At 39.0% G+C, this 19,502-nt stretch overlaps 1 protein-coding gene across 2 annotated transcripts in view; it reads right to left on the bottom strand.

The window, feature by feature from the left end:
• The window catches only part of sgk1 (serum/glucocorticoid regulated kinase 1), a 45,643-nt gene that overhangs the window by 5,579 nt on the left and 20,562 nt on the right, over nucleotides 1-19,502 (bottom strand). Inside the window, exons 3-4 of one of the 2 annotated variants that reach the window (XM_037685837.1) lie at nucleotides 15,332-15,547; nucleotides 11,336-11,399 (exon numbers count right to left, since the gene is read on the bottom strand). In XM_037685837.1, coding sequence (XP_037541765.1) covers nucleotides 11,336-11,399; nucleotides 15,332-15,547 — 280 coding nt within the window. Of the gene's footprint in view, nucleotides 1-528; nucleotides 676-11,335; nucleotides 11,400-15,331; nucleotides 15,548-19,502 lie in introns of those variants that run through there. The other variant, XM_037685836.1, reaches the window with a different exon arrangement.

Genomic DNA, 19,502 nt, shown 5'->3' with positions numbered 1-19,502 from the left:
AAAAAAAAAAAAAAGAACGCCGCGGGCCAAAAAAAAAGACGGTGTCTTTGCAAGTGGTTGTATAAAAAAATGCCCCGTAAACAACAAAGCCAGCCCCCCCCCCCCCCCCCCCTGTGGAATGAGAGCAAGTAATACAATATGTGACCTGTGAAAACCAAAACTAAATTCACGGATCACTGCGTGTACAAAAAAAAAAAAAAAAAGGACGAACAATTCTGTTCACAGGTGGAGGACAAAAACCGGCCGGCGCTGCAGTTTACGAAACACTTAAACGCACCACCACTTGCAAAGAAACCGGCTCGAACGTCACTTTTTTTGTTTGCAGCTTCAAAGTTCAACAAGTTGTAAAGTCGCCGGGGTCCTTAGCAAACACACACCCCCACCCCAGCCAGGGAGAAGCTTCTATGGATATAAATCGATAGAGAAGTCGCCCCAGTTAGTTTCTGCTCTCCACAGGGGGGGAGAAAATCCAGCCGTTTGACTGGACAGTAAGGTCCTTAGGAATCCAAACCTTTTTATTTTACTTACACGTCAAAGAAGTCGTTTTTTCTTTCATGGGGATGCTTCAGGGCATCGGTCACAACAGACAGAGAGGCTGCGGACTCCTCGGCAGAACAGGTAATCCAACTACCCACCGCAGTCCTCCTCCAACAGCTTCTTCCAACATTTTTTTTTTTTTTTTCTGTTCAGGCAGGGCGGAGACAGCCCGCCTCTGTTTCCTTCCACTCCGCCGGGTTTGCGTGACTCTTCACAAGGGCGGGGCGGGTGGGGGGTGGGTGGTGCCTTCACGTGCTCCCCGTCAACTTAACATTTTGGAGCATGGACTTCGTTGTTAACATTTTGGAGTTTAGACTTTAATTATTTCATTAAAAAAAAAAGTCCTAGAGTACAGTTAATTAACGAAGGAGCACAAAATAAGACCCTTTCTAAAAAATTAGAATATCATGGAAAAGTTGTTTAACTTCCATAATTCCATTCAAAAAGTTCATCTTTAAGATGATAGATTCAGGGCCTGAAATTTAAATGATTTCAAGTATTTATTTGTTCATTTTTACATAATTTGGGCTTCCAGCTGATGAAACCCACAAAAACAAGAATTCAAAAAATTAGAATACTGTGGAAAAATCAGCCAAAATTTTGCAGGGCATGAATGTTTTAAACTGAGTGTGACACACTAATCATCTACTAAACTCAAAGCACCTGCACATGTTTCCTCAGGTGTCATTAAATTGCTTCAGTTTGGTTCAATTTTCTCAGTTTGGTTCAGTTTTGGGAAGACTGCAAATATAAGAACTGACCAGAAGACCATCATTGATACCCTCCATAGGATGGGTAAACCACAAAAAGTCATAGCTGAGGAGGCTGGCTGTTCATAGAGTGCTGTGTCCAAGCATATCAATGGAAAGTCTAGTGGAAGGGCAAAATGTGGCAGGAGAAGATGCACCAGCAAAAGAGATGACCATGGGCTTCAGCAGATTATCAAACATAGAAGATTCCAGAATCTGGCAGAGATCCAGAAAGAGTGGATTGAGGCGGGAGTCACAGCTTCAAAAACCACCACATTCAGACGCATCTGGGAGATGGGCTACAACTATCGGATTCCTCGGGTCAAGCTTCTGAACCTGAGCCAATGTAGGAAGTGTCTCAACTGGGCCAAAGAAAAGAAGGGCTGGACCATTGGCCAGTGATCCAAGATCCTCTTTTCTGATGAAAGTAAAGTGTGCCTTTCATTCAGAAATCAAGGTCCAAGGATTTGGAGGAAGAAGGGTGAGGAACAGAACCCATACTGCTTGAGGTCCAGTGTGAAATATCCGCAGTCAGTCATGATTTGTGGTGCAATGTCCGGTGCAGGTGTTAGTAAACTCTGCTTTCTTAAATCCAAGGTCACCGCAACAGTCTACCAGAATGTTTTAAAGGACTTCATGATTCCTTCTGCTGAGGATCTGTATGGAGATGCAGATTTCATCTTCCAGCAGGACCTGGTCTCTGCCCATGCCGCCAGAAGCACCAAAACCTGGTTTGATGCCCATGCCACAGTGCTAAGTCCTAAACCCCATTGAGAATCTCTGGGGTATTCTCAAGAGGAACATGAGGGGCACCAGACCCAACACCAAAGAAGAGCTGACAGCAAGCATCAAGGAAATCTGGACTTCCATAACTCCCAGTCAATGCCACAGGCTGATTGCCTCAATGCCACCTTGCATCGAGGCAGAGATTAAGGCAAAGAGATTCCCAAGTATTGAAGATTGACATCATTTTGAAAGTACCATAGTTTGATTGATTTGTTGTGATCCTAATTTATTTCTTTTTTTCTGCAAAAACTGAGTAGTGTGGCCTGATGTCTTCACAGTATTCTAATTTTTTGAATTCCTGTTTTTGTGAGTTTCGTGAGCTGGAAGCCCAAATTATGTAAAAATTAACAAATACTTGAGATTGTTGAAATTGCAAGTCCTGAATCTATCATCTGTTACAGTTTAACTTTATGAATGGAATTAAGTTAACAACTTTTCCATGATATTTTATTTTTTTTGGAAAGAGTCTGTATATAATCCTGTTGGATTATTTCAGCACCGTTTGGCCTCATTAACACGAGGAATCAAAAGAGAAGAGCCAACTTGGAGAGTGACTCTAGTGGCATTTGTTCAACTCTACTGTTTCCCTTGGGTCAAAATGACCCAGGAAGGCTTTGTGGATCATTTTGACCCAAGGGCAGCAGGAGGGTTAAAGCCATAGTAGCTGTCAAATCACACCATTGAACAATGTTTTTGTTTTGAATTTTTGTATGTTGTAAATCATTTATGATTAAAAACGGTAATAACAAATCATTAATTACAAAAGTTTAATTTTTTTTTAAAGAGTGAAATCAGCAGAGTCATTTTTGTTGCCAACAATCACCAGTCGTTTTGTTTACATATGAACAACGATGAGTACATTTCAGGCCGTCTCAGCACGCGATGGACATTGAGCCGGTACAATAATCCCCAGATGGAAACACAGTCAGAGGGAGAACAATGGAATCAGACGCCAGGTCGAAAGACAATAATGTAAAGTTCTTTTCTCTTTTTCTGAAAAGAAGTGGTGACTAAAAGCTGTTAGAATGAGAAAAGACAGAAGTGGTTATTTTGGGAGATGTAAATCAAGTGGTGGAGAGCGTTAAAGTAAAAGTTGGAGCTAAGATCATCTGCAAATGAGCTGTGCAAAGATTTTCCGAACTCTTACAAGAGAATTTCTGTTTTACTGATCACAAAATTTAATTGAATGCAAAGGCAAAAAATCACTTTTATATTTTCAAATGCATTTTTTTTTACCAAAATTCTGATGAGTTCAAATTACATTAACCCCCAAATTTATTGCTGTATAAGTAGTTTTAGAAGCTCAACAATTCAAATTAAAACCACTGAAAAATCCCATATTTGAACAATCATTCTGGCTTTATTGAAACTCTTAGACACTAACCATTGCTGTACTATCTACTATTTACAACTGACTGACTAGTCAGCCTGATTCAAGATGGCCGCCACAGCCAACTGACCTCACAAAACACAAACTTGCTATAACTCAGATAACTTTGCAGCTATTGAGCTAAGATTTGGTGCAATAGTAGCTGAGTTATCTCCAACACTTACCCAGAGTGCTACATGTTAAGCAACATTTTTGCTCAACATTTTGTGCATCAACTGTTGTAGTCACCTCTATTTATTTAAAGCTTAGCCTAGTCACTCGATATACTTTGTACATCCTCCAAATAATAATTGGAGTCAAACAAATCCAAGATGGCTGCCCCAGCTGATCAATGTCAATGCATTTATGTAGCACATAGAAACATCTAAAGTTATCCAAAGTGCGTTACAGTTCAGTCAAATAAAAATGTAAAACTGCAATAAAAACACGAAAACACAAGTAAACCCAAACTAAATTAAAATAAGGTGCAGAAACACATCATGAAATCCATCAGCTCTGACTGAACCTCACACTCTGCCCTAATTCAAATGTGTCTTCAGTAAAGATTTTAGAAGTCTCAACAGTCTCAGTGGACCGTAAATGAAAAGGTCAACTGTTCCACAGTTTTGGAGCAGCAATCGCAAAAGCCCTATCTCCTCTGGATTTCAGTTTGGATCTGAGGACAAGTGGTTCTCAAACTGGGATCCCCGGGGGTCCATGATGAACCAGTGCTTGGAGGTTCGCCAAAAACAAAAACAAAATTTCATTTACAAGCACGTAGATGTTTAACAACCCGTTAAAATACAACAAAATGCAGGAAATCACATCTACTTTATTCAAAATTCAAAATTTTCTGGGGGAAGAACTGATCTAAGAGAACCTGCTTGGTAGACTCGAGTGCTTTTACCAAAGAGTAGATGTTAAGGAGCTCACATCAATACGATGAGGCCAGATCGTTAAACACTTTAACAGCAAGCATTAAAATCTTAAAATCCATCCGGACGTGAACAGAAAGCCGATGGAGAGAAGCCAGGACTGGTGGGGTCATGCGTTCACGATTTAAACAAACCTGAGACAAGATGAGCTGATGTTATCTGGACGCTTTAATGCAGAGATGATTTATCCAAGCCAACATAAAAAGCATTACAATAGTCCGAACGATAGGTAATAAAAGTGTGAATCACTTTTTCAAGGTCTTTAGTGGGGTGATATGACTTCACCTTGGCAATGAGTGTTAGTTGGAAAAGTTTGATCTGTTCGTCTGATTTAAAAACACCATGAAAACGAACAGCCAGATTCCTGACAGTAGACTGGGACGAAACCAGGGGCCCAACAATGATGAGTGTGGCGCTCGTTCTTTGTGGCTTCAACTTCTGGCTTCCAGTCCTGTGTCTAGTTGTGATGTATGGCGATGTTTACAACACGCTCCGAGTACTAAATATCATTCAAGATCTCTCAGTATCGTGTGAGATGACACATAATGGTTTGACCAAAACGGAGTTGAAAACTCTTGTATCGAAGGTGGTGTGCAATCTAGGAATACATACCTGTCATTCCTCAATGCTTGGCTTTTAGTTTCACTTCAAACTGCATTGCTTTATTGCATAATACCTAGAACATGTTTATAGTTCACAGAACAAAACTACATATTTTTTCCTTCTCACTGGGCTCAGATTCTGAGACTTGCAAGGTTTACCAGGGTTCAGATGTGGCAGCTTTTAAGAAACGCAGCCATAATTATTAACCTTGTCTTCTAGTAAACTGCTATTCCACTTAGCACTTGTGTACACCCATCTCTTTTCTAGGAATAAGGTTTGGAAAACCTTCCTCCCCCCCTTCCTAAGAGATATGAGCAGACGTCAAAGAAAGGGTTATGAGGCTGTATAACTTGTTGCAGACATTGACATTTTAACTGACAACTGCGCAACCTTAAGATGTTTTTCTACTTCTTTATTTTTCAATAAGCTGTATACATGTTGACATGCTGCAAAAAATAAAAATAAAATGCTGAATATCTTATAAACACAAACAAATTTGGTTAAAACGGTTAATAAAATGGAAACCTTGGCTTAATTGATGAGTAGGGTAAGAAAATATTTTTTATGCAATGTGAGAAGTTTATCTTTCTTAAAGATTCATGATTTATTTCACGCTGCTGTGTTCATTTGTACCCATCTGCTCACACACACTCATGTTCGTGCTGCTGTTGTTTGGCATATTGTTTTTGTGCTACTTACTGTATTCTTAGTTTAGCGTATTTCTTAGTTCATATCTTAGATCTTATTACTGTTTTTCCTTTGCAATTTATACTTTTGTTGGAAGTAACAGGGACCCTGCGTACACAATTTCATTCCACCACATGTACCACATGAGATGTGAATGACAATAAAGAAACCTTGACCTTGATTTAAATTTTTAATCTATATTTATTATGCTCTCACGTACTTTCACACATTTTACCATTCGTAAGCTGCCACTGATAATTGGGTTTTTAAGAGTTCAGCTATGGGACGCACTTGGGAGCTGTCACTTCTTTCTCCATCCTGATTCATTTTATCAGCGCTAGAAATCAATCAACGGATCAGCAGTGATAAAGTCCATGGTGAAAATGAATGATTTTGTCCCCCAGCTACACTGTGTTGCATTTATTATTAAGAAAGCAGAGCCAAAGACAAGCAGCGATCAACGCTCACCCACAACTTATAGCTACAGGAAGAATAATGTGCAGGTGTGACTTTGCAGCATTTAAATACGACCTCATATCTTTTATTCTGTCCTCTGCAGCCATGTTCTCACACAGAGCCGGAACAAACCTGCAGAGACCCCCTGCTTTCTAAAACATTAGGGAGTTCTTCCTAAACCCTTTCAAGGCGTCCTTCATGTCCCATTCTCGCTGCGCCATTTGAAACTACGATACAGCTTCCCATTGTGTAATTTGATAAAGACACTTTTTTTTGCTTTTAAACAGTCCAGGATGAAGCAGCACCATCCTTCAACACACATTTCATGTATCATTTCTCATCCCTGACACCACAAAGAAAGCCCTCATGGGACACAAAGTGGCATGTTTCATCAGCAATGACAAGCAGCGCGTGCCAAGCAAGTAAAACGTTCCACATCCATTGTTATCTTTAAAAAAAGAAATAAAAAAGTGGAGAAAATGCATTGTAGAAAACAACCTTTTTTGGGTGGCAAAGTCACTTAGACATCAGTAATTTAAAGCAGTGGTTCCCAACTGTAGTCCTTGAGGAACACCGTCCTGCATGTTTTACTTGTTTCCTTGCTTTGATGTACCTGATATGAATGAATCGGTGATTAACCGGCTTCTGTAGAACTTGAGGAAACAAGTAAATACTGAATCAGGCATGTTGGAGCAGGAAACAACTGAAACATGCAGGATGGTGTTCCTCAGGGACCAGGGTTGGGGACCCCTGACTTAGAGAAAGGTTAAAAAAAGTTTCTTTAGGAAAACTAGATTACCTCCACTGGGGTAAATGCTCTTGTTCTGATACAACTGAGCACTGAATCTAATGAAAGAGAGATGGTGAACGGAGATTGGAAGAGAGGGAGTGATTCAAACAAAAGGTCCTCTTAGTATTTTTCCTTTCTGCCCCTTCTTTCGTTTCTCGATTCACACACAGGCAGCTCAGTACTCAGCCCCCTCAACAAGAGGAGGCTCCACACCACTCAGGCTGTGGATTTGTTACCTCTCTATATGTGTTTGAAACATGAGTACGTTATGTAACCTAGTGGCTCTGACTCACGCACTCAGAAACTCTCTGTGGGCCACTCCAGGAAAGGACAGAGCTTGCCATGGTGCAGGATATTAAAGTTGGAGTATGACACTTATAAATCCTACACACTCACACTCAATAACGTTGTTTCAGATGGACAACATGTTTCCATCACATCTGCCCCTCTTTCAGTTGAGGATGATGAGGATTCAGTTGATCTGGGGATGAATGAGAATGAGCCTCAGCGGTGACAAACCGAACGACAGCATTACATAAAGAGCTCTGTTATTCAGAAGGAGGACAGCTAAGCCTTTATTGTGTCATTGGGCGCCATGATTGTGTTTGGTTTAATGTGTGTGTGGCTTGCTTGGCTTTCTGGGTTACCAGAAGGTTGCCCTACTTATCCCCTCAAATCCCTTCTGATGGAAGTCATGTGTCCATCCTTGCTGTAGCTCCTCGTTTGAGTTTTATCTTTAAATGAATCCATTGAAGATGGTTTGTGGGCTTAAAGGTGTGTGCGACTGATGGAAATCTAACTTGTGCATCACAGTAGTTTTCTAGAAGTGAACCAGCATGGAACTGGTTTTAGTGGAAGATTCTTGGAGAGGGAAGCCTGATTCTTCTTATAATAAAATTCAAGACAAAGTATCCAGAGCAATAATTAACAAACCCTATAATAAGTGAACGACTGCTTAGCTGAAGTGAAAAAGGTTGCAAACATTTACCATCTGCTCAGCTGTAGGTAGCTTTTTTGAACAATTTTAGTTTGGAGAAGATTATTTCTGCCCAAACAGTTGAGCTGAGGAACAAGTGAGCAACTTTTATTTTCTCCCAGAGGGCTTTTTTGATTTAGTCAACTGGCTCTAAGGGCCACTGTTTGAGCTGAAGCATGGTCAGATGTTGCTACCTGCATCTATTATACACATCACATCATCTGCAAAAAGAAACACAAAAAGGAAGCCATATTTGTTGAAAACACAACAGTACCCATTAAATCTAGTGCTTATAAAATAGCCCTCGTGGCAGTTATTTCAGACATTAACCAATGGCTAACAACATGCAATATTTAGTTTAGTGTAGTATTTTTCACACATCAGCCTTCATACATGTGTCAGTACAACCTCTGACCCTATATATCCTGGCAAAGAAATGCTCAGGTCTATTTTTGTGAAAAAATGCATCCATCCATCCATTATCTTTACCCGCTTATTCCATTTTGGGTCATGGGGGTCGCTGGTGCCCATGTCCAGCAATCACTGTGCGAGGGGCGGGGTACACCCTGGACGGGTCGCAAGTCCATCACAGGGACACATAGAGACAAACGAGACAAACAACCATTCACTCTCTCACTCACACCTAGGGACAATTTAGAGTTACCAATCAGCCTAACATGCATGTTTTTGGTCTGTGGGAGGAAACTGGAGCACCCGGAGAAAACCCACGCATGCACGGAGAGAACATGCAAACTCCACCCAGAAAGGCCCCTGGACCGGGGTTTGAACCAAGGACCTGCTCGCTGAGAGGCAGCAGCTCTACCAGTTGCGCCACCGTGCTGCCCTGAAAAAGTGCATTTTTCTGTAAATTGGTAAAGAATCCGTATATTTCTTGTTCCTCACGAGTCATTACTAAACATTTGAAACTTGCTATTTTATTCCAGGTTTCTTTATTTTTGTATGAGGACGCCAAGGGCTGGATTGAGATGGCTCAAGGGCCACTTCTGGCCCTCGGACCTTATTTTGCCCACATGTGGGATATAAGTTATTCTGACCAAGACCAGTTCTAAAGTGGATTGCTTCTACCATCATTCGCAAAAAAATTCATAGCAGTTTATGCAAATGTGTACCAATTTTGCATTACATGACTTTTTATATCTGTTTGCATGTATTAATAGCAGCAGGAAGCACTTCTGGTGCAGCTGAGGGCACTTCCTGCAGGAATATCATCATATTACTGTTGGAAATAAAACATAATGTTAGCTTAAAGGTTTATCAAATAATAATCACATGAACGGCAACGAAACTTGGGACCCAAGTTGTTTGAAGACAGCAAAACTCTGTTCAGACCAGCTATTTTATCAATCAGATTTCAACTTTGCTTCTCCAATCAATCAAAGTCGCTCAGTCATCTTTCCACAACAGGTAAGATATGGTTTGTTTCCACAGAACTCTACTTCAGAACATCTGACCTATCCTCTTAAAGGAGCTGTTTAATCCAGCTGCAAAAACACAGCAATAAAAACCACCCAACCCTATCAACACTTTTGTTGTTATAAAAATGTTCAGACCTCTAAACTAATGGGCACATTTGGGTTCAGAGTGTCTTTAAGGATCCGTAAAGTATGTGTTTACTTTGTTTTTGTGAATAAGTGCGTGTCTCTGAGTAGGCGTGCCTCTTAAAGCTCCTGGGGCAGGCTGGTACAAGCGAGGTTTACGTCAAAAACACGGTGAGAGCAAAAAGTTGAAGAGCACACACACAAACTCCAATCCAGGGTCTGTAATTACATGTTATGTAATGTTCTCTGAAAAAGGGAAGCACTATTAGTAGGAAAATAAACGCTGATTCACTGCTGCAGCAGGATGATAAACACACGGAGGCTTTTAAGATTTATTTATTTATTTTGCAAATGCATTTTGTTGCACAAAGCCAGTATGTTAAAGCAAAATGTAAAAACCTTAAACTTGTGTCCCTTCATTAAACTCAGTCAAAATTTTGCTTCCCATAATCAACACCATCTTTATTTGCCTCCTACTTTTAGTTACTTGTTGTTGTTGGCACACAGCTGTGTCCAAGACTCATAAAAGTAATTTTTTTTTTTTTTTTTTTTTCAAATTCCGAGTTCTCCTAAAACCCCTAATTGGTGAACTTGGATCAACAAGGTGTAGCAGTGAGACGGCCATGGCCACAGGAACAGCTTGTCAGCAGCTCAGTAAATTGCTTACACACTTCTCTACAAGCTTAAAGCTCTTTTTATAATAAGCAAACCGGGAGGCAAAAAATAAACCTCTTTTTCAAACAAAATGGGGTTCTTGTGATTCTTAAAGATGTTCCAGATAAATGCAGATCTTCAAAAATGGCACAAAGTGATCTATTTCAGTCCTTTTCTCATGTTTATACTTACACATCTGCTGTTTTACTCATATTTATATTGGACATTTTGAATAACAAGAAAACATATCACCAAACATGAACAGTGAGCTCATATATAATGATTGAATATATCAGATTGAACAATAATATTGGATTAAATGGTCAGTGTAGCTTAAAGGTTAGAACAATAAAGTAGTAGAATATCTAATAACATTGGAATAGCTTAATACTCAGGGGGCTAGAATACTGTAATATGCGTTTATAAATGTGTGTTCTAACAATGACTCGAGGAAATTATTTCATTTTTGCATTAAAAAATATGAATATTATACATGACTAAATGAGTGCATGGTTCAAGGTAAAGCATTTTACTGATGATGATACAATTCTAAATGCCACCTTTCATCTGCTGATTATGAAGAAACGATCCAGACTTGTATAACTGCACAGCGAGCTCACATGCTCATTAGCGCCCATGTCTCGTCCGAGCACGCCGATCGTGTCACAGCTCGTGGACTTTAAACCGGACTCTGATTTGTGGCACAAATCAGCATTCTGATGCGAGACAAAGTTCCCTGACTTACAGTCCTTTCAGCAATAAACGCAGACGGACTCTCACCCGTAAGCGGTGTCACATACATGTAGGCCAAGCCGTCGAGCTTGCACGCAGCCAACAGCTGGCGTGAAGCTGTAAACAGACGAGGTCAGCGTGTTCATGTGATGATCTGTCCTGACGATTGTGTCTGTAAAGAGCTGCTTTGCTAAATTCCACAAAAAGGAATAACAGTAATCGGTGGTTTGGGACAACAGTAATTATCCTGCAGGTTTAGAGGCTGGATTGAAAAGCAAAGTGCTCAAGTAAGATAAAGTCATCACAAACAGAAGGAGCTCCACTTTGGACTCGGGGAAACAAATAAAGGATGAGGCGAAAAGCCAAAGAGGGAGCATGAAGACGAACAACAAAGAAGAAAAGTTTGTGGTGAAGTAATTGTGTTGGAACATTTGGAAAGAAGACGGTTGGAGGAAATGGATGAATCCAAGAAGAACAAAAGGCTTTGTTGTCGGTTACTCACCGTTGTCGCCAGGGCAACAGTAGTTGTCCGAGTCTGACTCATTGTGGTAGTACAGGTCCATCGCCTGCAGACAAAAGACAGTTTGGCAATACTTAGAAAAACAACTTGTTCAGGGATAATAATTTATGTTCAGTATAAATCCATTAATGTTTATCTGTGCAGTTGTTCCTTTTTATAGTAGTTTATATAAAAGAGACATTTTCCCATACAGCAATATTCAATGGGTGCTCTACATCCCTTGGATAACGTTAAACAGGTACCACTTTACAATAATCCTCCCCTTATAGATGGCTAATAAATAGTTTATAGATATGTTATTAATTCCTCTATAAACACTTTATAAATCATTAATAACTGATTATTATGCATTAATTAAGGGTGACAGAGTGACAAAGCTGACCAGTTTCTTGTCAAATAGTGAACCAAATCTGTTCACCTATATATTCCATCTAGTTGTTATATTAAACATTTCAGACTAAGTTACTACCTTCTAGATTTCTAGATACTAAGTATCTACAAATAAAAAAGTAGGTTTTCAAATGTTTTTTGTGCCTACAAGGTAGTAAATTAGTTAGTAAATATATAGGTGGCAGATTTGACTCACTATTTGGCAACAAACTGGTCAGTTTTGTTTCTCTGTCACCTTTAATTAATGCATAATAAACAGTTATTAATGATTTATAAAGTGTTAATAGATGAATTAATAACATATCTATAAACTACTTATTAGCCATCTGTAAAGGGAACCTTATTGTATAGTGGTACCGTTAAACAGAAACTTAGGGGAGACTGTAAATGAAATAAAACCTTGTGCATATTTAAAACAGTATTCAACCATAAAAACATGACATGTTTAGAACAGGAAACAAACAAGGTCAAAATAGTTAGGCAACATTTTCCAGTGGTGCAGCGCTGGTTTTACAAAGTCGATGCTTCAAAAAAAAATAAAATAAAATTGCGTGTTTGTGTTTTGGAAAAACTTTGAAGTCTGAATCCCAGTTTTATCCCCACATCAGTGATCAAAACCCTCGTGAAACAAATCTGATGTGTTTCTGGATCATTCAAGTCTTGTCTCTGCTTCTTAACGGGAGCCTACAGATGTTTCCAAACAGCTGTAAACGATATAAAGATCTGTTTGTTTAAAAAATACCACAACGTTCTGATCTAGTTGGAAGATGAAATGTAGACAACTTTTCATAAATCACTGTCAAATTCACTGCCATTTCATTCTTTAAGCATGAATGATGTTGCATTTGTGAAGGCTCTTTTCACACAACCTTTTAACAATCAACAGTGTGGAATTTTGGATGTTTCTCAACAGAAAATACAAAGTAGAAGCATAAATTTATGCTATACATACTTTTCATTGTTTATTGTTTCCTAACATTGTTTGCTGGAGGGGCATGACTTCAAACTTCTTTTTTAAACTTCTAACACTAAATTGGGGCAAAAATTATAATAAATAGAAACATTGAAGGTGTTTTTTTTACTTGAAATGTTAATATATTTGGCTGACCACTAAATGAATATTTATATATAGTATATTTATTTATTTTATGTCTCCTTCCATCTTGAAGCAGAAGATAGTTCAGAGGAGTCATACAATAGTGGCGATCAACACTGTCATACGTGTCTGAATCTGAGAAGTTCAAGAAGGAAACAGTCTGTTGGAAAAACACGTGATTGACAAACACACTGACAACATTTCAACATGTGGGGAAAAAGTAATAATTAAGTTAGAGGAAGTAAAATAAAAGTGCTATTCAATGTTGCAACAACATCATATGTTCTAGTTTCACTAAAACAGCTGACAATGTTCAGTCAAGTCATCTGGACAGTTTCCAACACTGTTGGATTTATACCTGGATTATTGAGCATCAACTTTGGTGTTTTGAACCACTTTGGCATGGCTGCCTTAGAGGAGTTGACAGGGGAGAGGGCGGGCCCCTTATCACATCTTATCACCAGCAAACAGCTTTTTCCACTCTGGGAGTGAGCTGCTTGTGGGATTCAGTTTAGTTCGGTGGCTCCTCAGATTGAAGAAGTCCTTTGGATGAAGGACGAAAGGTCACAGCACAAAAATCTAAACCATCCAGATGACCTGACTGAACATTGTTGGATTTATACCTGGATTATTGCGCATTAATTTAGGGAACTAAAACAGCTGCTCTCTTTATGGTGAATTTAATCAGATCAGCTTTGAGTTAAAAATCAAATAAAACACACATGAACCCTAATTTAAACATTAGCTGCACTTTCTCTTTTCACAATCCCCATGACTGGTAGCTGTCATGAGACAAAAGAATAATATTTTTCATTCAACCTTTATTTATACAGGTTAGTTCCCATTGAGCCTCAGGGACTCATTTACAAGAGAGACCTGTTAATATTAATCTCATTTTGATAAAACTGCACCATCGGATCATTATATATGAAGTATATATACTGTATGTATATTTATATACAAAGTATATATAGTCAGCAATGCTGATGTCTCTATTAAATACTTAGTCTAGTTTATTTCGTGCCACAGCTCTGAACTCTTCCCAAATCTCTGTAAGTTTCCCATGAGTGTTTTCTGCGTGCAAGACAAGCCGGGGCGTGTGTGTGTGTGGTGTGTGTACATTTGGCTGGTTTCACTTTTCTTACATTGTTCACACATCTAGTGCTTTCAACAGTCTGCCTGCTCTGCCGGTCATTTAGGTCCTCTAACAGTGTTTGTCTCTTCATCGATTCCTAACGGACACACAAATATATTCATCCACATGCAGGGTTAGCCATTTGTAACCTTGTCATTTTTTTTTCTGCATGAATTTACATCCCTCTCCAGCTGCCTCCCAGCGCTCCTTCATCTCCTGCCCTCTCTCACGTTGTTTATCGAGTGGGTAGGGGGTCTGATGGAAGCCGTTTCCATGGTGATCTAAAGTCTGGAGTTTCTGTTCATTAATATTTCATGGCAAATTTATTATTCTAAAAGAAGACTTAAAGTTTGACTTGTTGAGGCAGCAGTGTGTGTGCGCGCGTGCGTGAATCAACGAGGAATAGCACTTTAGAAAATAAGTTAGAAAAGTGTCAAAAAATGTATTTAGAGACAAACGGGTTTGCTTTGTGAATTTGTGAGTAGAAGTAATATCATGACGTTAAAATTATGGTGCTTTAACTCTAATGTTGCATATTTTATAACCATTTGCTGTTAAAATACACATTTTTATCTATTTAACCGCAACATAAGAACCTTAGTTCCCAGAAAAGCTTTTAGCAACTTTGTCCATTAGTGCCAGTGGCTAAAAAAGTAAGTTAGATGCTTTTATCAAATTTATAGTAAAGCAATTCTTCTATGTCTTTAATAAAACTACCCAGAAAGGAAAACAGGTCAACAAGACAACTCTGAAGATAAAAAAATGATCCAGCTCTGAGGTAGCTCATGGGTTATTATAATGTATGTCGAAACACAATTAGATGAAATCAGAAATTAATTTAGAGAGGCTAGCATTTTACACTGGAATTAAATAATATGTAGCTAAACTAAATGTTTTATTAAAAAAAAAAAAAAAAAAGCAAAATCTGCTCAAATTCCAAAGGCTGACCTACAATTATGGCAAGATGGCACACAAACTGAATCAATGAAGAAGAATGTCAGCACAAATTATACTACTGCAGAACACGGGAACACTGGGAGTGATGACTCCTGTCAAATTAGACTCATTCTTATTTAAGTAACACCTTGAGACTGTTCTCAAGATGATTTATGTTACTTTAAAGGTGATATAATGTGTTGCTGTAGTTATTTTTCATTGCAATTTAACCATTATTTATACACGTTAGTCTCATTGAGCCTTGATGACTCATTTACAAGAGAGGCCTGTTTAGAATGTTAATTAAACTAATTGTCTTAGTTAGCCATTTTCATTGTAGGCCTACAATTTCTGTACAAAGATCCATCATTTACCAATAGCGCTGATTATCGAATGAGCATTTGCTGTATGTTGAACCTACTTGTGTTCGTTGGCGTGGCTGCCAGGTGTCCTCCAGGGCGTAGCTGATGTAGGGCCCACTGCAGATGGAGCACTCCAGGATGATGGGGCTGGCCAGGAGAGGCGAGTTGTGGAGCCCCCAGCACTGACAACCTCCCAGGTGGACGTCTAGCTCTGCCTCCTTATGTTTGTTTGAGTTCTCGTTATGATGGCGAGACAGCATCTTCCACTTCCTGACCTGTGAGTTAGAGTTTGATGTTTAAAATTTTAACTGGGCCTTTTCATCATCATGGTATGACTACCACAGAAGCAGCATCCTGCTAATCACAAAGCATTTCACTCATTTAGCTTGTGTGGACCATAGTCTAGTCATGTCTTTATGCACTTCAAAAGTAAAAAAAAACAACCTCATATTGTGTAACAAAAAATTCCAAATATTCATAATTATAATTATAATTAGCCTACAACCACCTTGGATAAATCCAAGCACAATTTGCACTCCTTAAAAAAATTATCAGCCACATTTATTGGGAGTAAAGAAATACATTTTACATCTAGATGGTCAGTTTGAAGCAGAGCTGCAAGACCAGGACTATGTAGTTCCCTTCAGGTGGGAGTTCAAAGCAAAGCAACAGTCTCATTGCTTGAATAGTTTTGCCATTGTTAGCTTGTTGACTAATGCTAATATTGTTTTAATCAGCAGCTTAATTTCTTTATATCAGGATTGTGCGCATAAATTAGGGATGCACGATATTATCGGCATGGTATCCATATCGGCCAATATTAGCGTTAAAGTTAGATATCAGACATTCCATCAAAAATAATCACCGATATAAAAGGCGCTGTTTTTGTACGACAACCCAGTGACAAGGATGCCTGCAGCGGCAGCACAATGTGATGACATCACACGCACCTACGTGAGCCGATCATGGCGGAGAGGAAGAAGTCAAAATGTCGGCGGTGTGGGAGTTTTTTTTCGTTGAGGATGTCGGATTCCTAAGATTTTTGGACCACGTTGAGCCTCGCTAGATCGTCCCCAGTCTGAGATATTTTTTCCGACGTAACCTTACCCGAGTTACAAGCTGTCATTTCCGACATCATTGAAAAGCTAATAGCCGTTAGCACTTGGGTGAGTTTTACCACAGAAATTTGGATGTCGTCTTAGCCCCGTTAGCATGATTAGTCTTACGGCACAATGGATAGACAAAAACTTAGAACTTAAAAAGATGTCCTCCATGCACAAGAGTGCAGAGGATCCCACACTGCAGCTAGGAACCTGGAACAAGCCTCCACAAGTGAGACAGCATCGCAGTTGACTAATGCTAATAAATAACATTTAACACTTTACATTTAATATAAGTTAAAGTGCTATGCATATCATGGCTGTTACTGAATATACTGTATGTCACCAGCAGTTTTGTAGCAAATAAGCCTAAATAAGAGGGTTATGTTCTGACAAAGGAACGTACATAAAAAAAATATCGGTATCGGCCAAACAAATTTTAACATATCGACATATCGGATATCGGCTAAAACTCCAATATCGTGCATCCCTACTTACAACCAGAGCTGTTTGGGTCTTTTACTGAATACACAAACATTTGAAATTTGCATAGCTGTCAGCGTGAATTGTTGTGTAGTCCAGGCACACAAACAGTGTAGCAATAAAAGCAGTGAGACCAAAGAGTCGGCATCTTGAGTTTATGAATAAAACATCACAGGGTTGCATTTGTTTTGAACAGGAGGCAGAGAGGGAGTCAGTCCCAGCTTTAGCAGTAGTCTCTTCTCTTGTGACAGCTGCAGTGACAGACTCTCCGGAGGACAAACTCACCACAAACCTCCTTTTCTCAATCACCATTTAGCATGTGTCAGGCAACGCTGACAGAATACAGAAACGTCCTTCAAGTGTGTACACACAAAGTCACACACACGAGAAAGAGTGTGGATGTAGATGGCTGTAAGGCAATATAGGAGAATAGAAGCTAAGGTCAAAGTTCGCACAGGAAACCAAATTACATAGCTGGATGTGTCAGTGACCCAGAGTTGCTCTTTCCTAGAGTGAAGGGTGTCCTTGGCACACAGAGCTGACAACTTCAAAGACTGCAGAGATTTCAAATAAGTATTTTGAGGCCCCTATCAGCGGCTTTGCTGGCTCTCACTCTCGCTCTGGATCGTGGCCTGGGAATGTAGAATTCATTCAACCTTTATTTAGACAGGTAAATCCCATTGAGCCTCGAGGACTCATTTACAAGAGCGACCTGATTACAACAAAGAATGATGACAACAATAGACAGTTATAAAAAGTCATACTGATTTTTTTTTTTTTTAACAAATAGGATGGCTACAAAAAGAATGCAGTGTGTGTGTGTGTGTGTGTGTGTTGGGGGTGTGTGAGCTTGCACTGCAATCCAAACTTGCAACTCAGCAAGAAACTTTACCCGAGTGTGGATGGTTGTTGAATCCTAACATTATTGAAAGGCAAGAACTCTTTACTGAATGTTTCCTGAGAATTTCAACATAAACAACCAATGACCAGATTGATGAGCTAGCTGCTAGTCTTCGGCTAACGGCTAGTCCAGATAGTTATTGGCTTGGGCCAAGTGCAAAGTAGGCTGCTGCCATCTTAAAACAATCCCAGTTTAAAAAATGTTGTGGAGTTCATGGCCATGCTGTTTTATACATGGTCAATTTTGCATGGCATAGTTATAGACATAGAAATCAATGTTTAATTGTAGGCAAAATTAGCAACAGGTCCTGGTGCAGAAATGGCCTACCTGCCTGAATAACCGTTTCAAATATGCATGAACTGCCAGGACATTTTTCAGACAGGAACTATTTTAGAAGGGCATGCACTTGCTTTAGCAGGGGAGCTGTTCATTGTTCGTAACTTTTCCCACTGTGGAAGGTCTGAATTGCCGCTTTAACATAAATTCATGCTGAATGATGTAAAATAAAATAATAATAATAAAAAAAACTGTCCCTCAAACTGATGAAAAATAAAACAGTTGGGACAATAATTTTAATTTTGTAAATGTGAGAAGGTACTGATGTGTGTGCTTGAGATTATGGGTATCTCTCTGCAACATTTAATTATCAGGAAACCTTTGAACTGTTCACTGAATGGTCCAAAATGTGCACCTTTGTTATGAAATCTGTTTTAAATTGCATCGCAGAGAAAATGACCAGGATTTTTTCAGGGAAGCACACGTGTATAAATGAAAACTACTGACAGACCTCTTCTCCTTCCTGACATTTGACCTTGTTTTGAGTTACGACCGAATAATATGCAAGCGATGAGGTTACATAATGCCTCTAAGACAAGACCTGTCCTTTCACCTCATAAGCTCAGACTGTGTCATAGTCAAAGGAAGTTCTTCCATAAGACACACAGATTAGACCTAAAACTCCACAGATCTGGGACTGAAAACACGCCTTCATTCATATTTCATCAGAAACCTTTCCTCAGCCTAATGACTTTTTTGAAAGACATTCGTTTTATTATTCATAAGTTGTGTAAACACTTTACCAAAAGTCTGCTCTTCACTGCGTAACGGTATATAGTTGTAAAAAACAAAATAAAGTCACTGTCAATCATCAGTCAATCATCAAAAGGAATGCAAAGAATGGTGGACATTTTTGATAAGTTTCTTGTAACTTCTTTTTGCTGCAGACAAACACCACTTGTCATTAGATCTTGTTTCTGAGAACTATTTTACAGCCTTCCATTGCTTTTACAATTCTGTTTTCCACCAGCTCCCTTTGGTATGGTACTCCTCTTCTTTCAGGTGTAAGTTGCAATAAAAAAAAACAACGACAAAAACACGTGTTTAAAAGTCAAAGAGATGATAAATATAGAATATGAGGCAGTCTTTTACAAGAGAACTATTTCTTTGTCAGAGATAAGACTTGTTAATGCAAAGGTCACAGCTTTCTTTGGCTCTTACACAGATGCACAAATCTGAAAATGAGCGATGGTTGGGGGAAAAAATCTGACCCGAATGTCAAAGACAAGACTATAGATTAGATTATTCAAAGGAAACAGCACATTTATACATCCAAGGTTAATAAATCAAAATTTAAAATAGATGTGGCGAATCTATCTAAGAAATACGACAGAAACAATTGAAATGTGAGTGAGTTTTGATTTTAGGTATTGGTCGAGTAATGTTGACTCAGCTTGTACTCGATTTTCA

Source organism: Nematolebias whitei, chromosome 12, assembly GCF_014905685.2.
Source record: "Nematolebias whitei isolate Nwh7 chromosome 12, NemWhi1, whole genome shotgun sequence".
NCBI lineage: Eukaryota > Metazoa > Chordata > Actinopteri > Cyprinodontiformes > Rivulidae > Nematolebias > Nematolebias whitei.
The sequence above is the reverse complement of the archived record's forward strand: the minus strand, read 5'-3'. Positions and strand labels throughout refer to the sequence as shown.